Source organism: Lygodium microphyllum, chromosome 15 (assembly GCF_053477565.2).
Source record: "Lygodium microphyllum isolate KBCC chromosome 15, Lygodium_microphyllum_v1.1.10, whole genome shotgun sequence".
Taxonomy (NCBI): Eukaryota; Viridiplantae; Streptophyta; class Polypodiopsida; order Schizaeales; family Lygodiaceae; genus Lygodium; species Lygodium microphyllum.
In genome coordinates this window covers 43,508,800-43,515,080 of record NC_141149.1, presented here as the reverse complement: position 1 = coordinate 43,515,080, position 6,281 = coordinate 43,508,800, and the positions used below count along the sequence as shown (strand labels likewise).

At 42.3% G+C, this 6,281-nt stretch overlaps 1 protein-coding gene across 2 annotated transcripts; it reads right to left on the bottom strand.

The window, feature by feature from the left end:
* Positions 1–1,744: 1,744 nt before the first annotated feature.
* On the bottom strand, positions 1,745–5,790 carry LOC148024465 (LEAF RUST 10 DISEASE-RESISTANCE LOCUS RECEPTOR-LIKE PROTEIN KINASE-like 2.1). Of its 2 annotated transcripts, none has more exons than XM_087694095.1 (4): positions 4,635–5,790; positions 4,302–4,358; positions 3,270–4,222; positions 1,745–3,121 (listed from the first exon to the last, which is right to left on the bottom strand). In XM_087694095.1, the coding sequence occupies exons 1-4, from the start codon at positions 5,557–5,559 to the stop codon at positions 2,993–2,995; spliced, it is 2,064 nt and encodes a 687-aa protein (XP_087550221.1). In that variant the 5' UTR covers positions 5,560–5,790; the 3' UTR covers positions 1,745–2,992. The 2 variants fall into 2 exon arrangements, with proteins under 2 accessions (XP_087550221.1, XP_087550222.1); XM_087694096.1 differs by having other exon boundaries at positions 3,270–4,195.
* Between the last annotated feature and the right edge of the window lie 491 nt (positions 5,791–6,281).

Here is a 6,281-nt window from a genome sequence, read left to right as displayed (position 1 = left end):
AGTAACAGTACCTAGCCAAAAAATAGAAAGGTCTTGGAGCTTTGAACTAAGACCACTTATCATAGAGAAACAAACAATGTTATACAAACAGAGTATCATGCAACTTATCATTAGATATTTAAAAAATGGAGGGTCTTTTCCATAGCATCTATTGTATTTCTGACATAAGTTATATGAATAAGTACTATAACTTGATAAAGACCATCAATGCATGGATTATATGTTGTTCTGCATCTCAAATGAGTGATGCAAAGTCAATAACTGAAATCAAATGAAAACTTCATCAATCACTCTTTATTTCATTGTGCCTACCATCAAAAAATAAAGTTGTACTTGATGAAGCTCCTAAGATGAGAGAAGAGTAGGTCAATAAAAGTAGAGATTCTCATTTTTTGCACTACCGAGTCATTTCTTTTCTTCTTAGTCCCAAATGCATCCACTTACCTTATTAAAACATTTATGAAAATCTTCACAATCATGTCCCTACTATCTACTAAAGTCTCATCCAGACACATTATCCACGTGTTAATGCCACATCTATCACAATATCCAAACAAGCACTATTTTGCATGGTATTTTGAATCACAAGGCTTTGGACATAGGAGTTAAGTTCCTACATATTAGTGATGCTATGATGTACTAATCAATTTACTATACACTGACCTGGATCATCATTTTTGCAATGAACAAAAAATGTACAAATGTGATCATTTCCATGATGCCCAAACTTGCTTATTGCATCAGATTAAATGCAACTTTAAAATGCATCATTTAAACATGATATATATCAATATGTATAGCACTTCTTCAATGTATGATCAAAGTAAGGCTTTAATTCCTCAAAATATCTAAGATATATTTTTACTTCTAGATGCACCCATTTGAATCTTTAATACAATTCAACCTATGACATTAAGTATTGAAACTCATAGGGGTGGGCTTTTATTTAAAATAATCATTAGGACTATGTTAGAATATTTTGGCACCTTAATTTAGTACTATTTTGTATAAATATAGGATTCTACAATTCCAATTTGATATTTTATAGCACCAATTTGAGATTTTATAGAAAATATTTGGTATTGTGCTAGAAAATATAATAGAGTACTTGACTCCTTTGATAACTCCTTTTAGTTCTATCCAAACCCCGGTTTGATACTATACAAAACCAATTGAGTACTTTGCAAAAGCATTTTGATACTATGCTAGGAAAAATAACAGAGTACTTGACCCATGTGGTACTCCTTTTAGTATTACATAGACTCAATTTGGTACTATACAAACCCAATTTGGTGTTTTATTGACAAATTTTGGTATTGTGCTATGGAATATAAGAGTACTTGAATCATTTGATACTACATAGAACCAATTTGAAACTTTATATAATTACTTGACTATTTGATAGTATTAACAAAGTACTTAAGAGATTTGGTATATATAGTACCAATCTAGAGCTTTACAAGTACTTGAGCATTTGGTACTATAACAGAGTATTTGAGCCATTTGGTACTATACTATACTAGTTTGGAACTTTATAAAAGCATTTTGTGTTGTTACAGGATATATAAAAGAGTGCTATAGCCATTTGGTACCCCCGTTTGTGCATATACATTACCAACTTAAAACTTTATGGTACCCTTTTCATATTATTACTAGGGAATATACTAGAGTACTAGATCCTTTTGGTATTATGTTGTCACAATTTGATACTTTACAAAAGCATTTGGTACTGTGCTAGGAAATATGAAAGAGTACTACTTGTATAGCTCTAATTGGATACTTTACAAAAGCATTCAATACTTAGTACCTTTTGGTACTATACCAAAGAATGTACTAGAGTAGTCGACCCATTTGGTATTGTATTTACCAATTTGGAACTTTATAGAAACATTTTTGTATTGTACTATGAAATATAATATAGTAGAGCCATTTTGTTCCTCTACTTGATATTGTACAATACCATAATGATATTATAAAGTCACAAATTGGTACAAGTCTAGGAATGTGTCACTAGCCAAAGTAGATGATGGGTAAAGAATAGAAGAAGATATTGCGGAGGAGAGAAAAATGGAGGTGGAGCTAATGGTGGTAAGGTTGAGGGTTAGGTCGTGTGATAGAAGAGATAGTAGTGTCATGTTGAGGAAGAACGGTGTGGTGGAGAAAATGGTTGGAGAAAGAATATCATTTCCATCATCTTTTGTGTCTCGTGCCATTAGTCGAATTCTCTCTCGTGTGCCCTCTATACGCCCACACTATTAGCAATCCCTTGAGAATTGTTATTTGTTCAGCCCCAATCCCTCAGAACCTGCTTACCACCCGAAGTCCAATGACCTCATTTTCTTCTAATTCCGTCCAATTTTCCACTGTGCTCCAGAGCCGCCCACAAAGTAAAAAAAGCAATGCCAAATCACGCGGACAGAACTTGCTGATGGTGAGTCCTCTGCATTCAGAGATCATTAGACCATCGACGAATTCAAGGTGTTGATGCCGAACTTCGTCTTGACAAGGAGATGACAAAAGGACAGAGGAAAAATCAGTTGCAAGAAAGTGCAAGGTCTGGACATGGTGCAAGGCTGGAAAGGTAGAAAAATTTCCCTTGCAATGTCGAGATAAGTGCGAAACCCATCTTCCAAAATACAAGAAGATACGAGATTGGGGCATGGCGGTTTTGATCAGGCTAAAACACATACGGATCGATGGACCAAACTAAGCGAATTGCTGGTGGCTTCCCAAAAAACCTTGGACAGAAGACTTTACGGCATTCTAGATGCCAGATTTGGGGTGGATGTGCAGTCACAAGCAGGGGAGGGGCGACCAACGACAATCCCAACAGCGCAGCTGCCATTCCAATAGAAAGCCCTTTTGGAACGCGTCTTCTTGGGCTTTCCTTTTGGAAAATATCCTTCCATCTTACCGCTCAAATCTGCACTAACATTTTACCTGTGGGGAGGTTCCTTTGAAAGACCCAACTTCTCGTTTCCATGCATTGATATCAATCTTGAATCCGAATGGAGGGTACCTGCATCGTGCCTTCCATCATCTTCACCACATGGGTCATGCTGGGTCTCTGAGACGGAAGCTCTTGAATGCACCACAATGCAACTTCAACCAGTACCTTCACCTGTAATGGCATCTTCATCCAGTTAAAATGCTGCTGACATAAACAAAGCAACACACGAGATTTTTTTGGTACAAACAAAGGCAGAAGGCTGCTGCTACAAACAAACCAACATGGACAGATTTTATATGTATGGTCTGCACTCCAGTACCTGATCTTCATTTATCTTATTAATGTTGTCACTTGAACTTAGCCTCTGGTCAAGCAGTGCCAAAACACAATGTTGTTGTTGTTGTTGTTGCAACTTCTGTCTCGTCCATTCCACAAAAGAGTAACTGTCAGCATTGGGCTGTTGTCCGCTGACTACTTGCAGAAGAACTATTCCAAAACTGTATACATCAGCCTTCTTTGTGATGGCACCACCTTGCGACCATTCTGGGGCCATGTAACCATGAGTTCCTCTCACTCGGGAGGTTTGAAAAAGGCTCTCCTCCCCACCCATCAGCTTTGCCATACCGAAATCCGCCACTTTTGCCCTCCATTTTGCATCCAGCAGAATGTTCCCAGGTTTGATATCACAATGCACAATGTGTCGCCTACAGCCTTCATGCAGATACTCCAGTGCCCGTGCTGCTTGTAATACTATGGAGTACCGTGTCTCCAAATCAAGATTGGGTTTGTTGACCCCTGCAGAAATGTACTTTTCCAGAGAGAGATTGCACATGTACTCATATACCAGGATCCTTTTGTTGCCCTCTAAGCAGTAACCATACAACTTGACAAGGTTGACATGATTGATGCTGCCTAATATTGTAACTTCTGATTGGAAGGTCTCTTCAGCTTGTTGAGATTCATCCAGAACTTTGACAGCAACCTCCTCTCCAGTTGCATGTAGAATCCCTCGGTAGACAACTCCATATCCTCCTCTTCCAAGCTCGATTTTGAAGTTTGATGTGGCTGTCACCAGCTGCTTGTAAGAGAACCTCTGAACGATCCCATCATCTAAGATAGAATCACCAGCTGCACCTAGACCATCACCTTTCTCACCAATGTTCCGGTGCCTAAACTTTCTGTATGACCAGATCGCCAAGCATAGCAATGCAACACTCAAACATAGAGTTGCTGGAAGAGCAATCTCTGCATGTAACACCAAAGCAAACTCGCCTACATATATCAGTCCGAATTCTTCATCTTTTGCTTGTCTCTTTTGAAAAATAGAAGGCATTAGTAGAAGGACCTTTACCAAGAATCAGAGATGGACTTGCTTTCTTCTGTGAGGCACTAGCTGTGGGGACTAGTGCTGCCATTCAGACGGTGAACCATTAGCGCACACAAATGCTAAAAATACATACAAAAACGATAAACAGTCACAAGAAGGGAGAAGTGCATTGGCATCATTTAGAATGCATTTCCATAATCCAGTGCATGCGCGTTTCTAAACCATTTTTGTAATCCACAAACAGGGAATGCATTTGCATAGTCCAGAGCATCTTTCCTTGTAGGTCATCTGCATCCACAATTTTGATGGTGATAACACAGCTAATTGAATTGGGGTTGTGGGGTGTGCAGGATTTACCTTGATTGCAGCTGGTACTGGTATTTCCGTGGGCACATATGCAAGCAAAGGATCTCCCAGAATCAAGGTTGTAGCCGCAGGTACCACCACTTGCCTCGCACTGTGTACACAGAGAGGAGTTCAGAGGATCCTTCCACTGGAGCTGGATGCCATAGCTCCAGAAAGAAGCCTCGTCGGGCGAGCCATTGAGGCTATACATGCTGGTAAACATGAGCTCAGGGCACTCGGGCAGATAAGCAGGGTCGAGGACCTCGTTGACCGAGGGATTGGAATGATGGACGCAGGCAGAGGACATTGAGAGGACGGGGCCAGTGTAGACAGGAGCGCAGTCGCGCCAGGCGGAGTAGAGGGCCTGATCTGTGAAATTACAGAAGTGGGCGGGGGAGGCGAGGGTGGAGGAGTTGGGGGGGCAATTGAAGACGAGGAAGGTGGTGTCGAGGGCAGACAAGGGACCGGATGGGGGGAGGGAGAAGCGGGACTGTAGGAAAGAGTAGCAGGAGGCTACGCCAGAGTCGACACTATTTCCAGGGGTAGAGGAATTAGGTCCCGATGGGACGACGGGGACTGAGGGCGAGGAGCCGATGCTGAGGAGGAGGGTGCGGTTCGGGTAGAAGATGCTGTGGACCGGGAAGGGGCCCGAGGGCGTGGTGAGGTTGAGGGTCCCGTCGCGGGGGTTGCAGCGCAGCAGACCCTCGAAGTCCGGATGGCCGCAGCCGCTGCCGATCCCGAAGGGGTACCCGACGCGTACCCCCGCGCCGCAGTCGCTCGTCCCGCAGGGCGTCGAATTAGAAGCGTTCGACGTTGCGGCCATGGTGATCGCCGCTGCGCCGGCGGAGTTTGATGATGATGATGATGCCGTGTTCCCCGCGATCGTGACCACCATCATCATCAGCAGCAGAAGGAATTGCAGCTGCAGGACCTCCATTTCTAGCTGCCGGCAGCACAGGGAAGAAGTAACGAATGGAAGACGCGCGCGCTCTCCTCCTCCCTCTCGCGCGCTCTCTCTCTCTCTCTCTCTCTCTCTCTGTGTCTCTGTCTCTCGTTTGCATGGATGGGTCAGCAAAGCACCACTCTCAAGTCAAGCCTCAAAGTCCTACAGGGACCGAGACTCAAGTCGCCTCTCTCTCTCTCCACGCGGCCCAGCCGATAGCACCTATGTCTTACTTCTTTCTCAATGCAACGTATACACGTACAATCAATCAGACTTCAAAATTATAGTACAGGTTCGAGGAAGGTTCGACGTTGGAACTTCGTGTAATTACATCAATACATATCCAGACTTCAAAAGTAGATCATGACTCATTAGACGCGAAAAGATGATTTATTAGATTGAGAAATAATTCTGGTATACAAAATGGGAACTTTAGGCAAGGTGCCTAAGCACGATTGCCAGTTCTTCTTTACTCATTTTTCCCCAAGTTCACGATAAAGTGGGAAACCATTTCACTTTGGGTAGAATGTTCTCACATTTGACTTCAAGGCCTACATTTTTAAATACCTTATTATTCCTAGCTTCCCATATTTTTTGTAAAGTGAAAAGATGAACCACTTGCATGCAAAAGAGGACCACACCTTGTGCTATGTGATGATGGCCAACGATTACAAACATCCTCCCCTAATAATTGCAATATTTGCCACAGGTGTTGC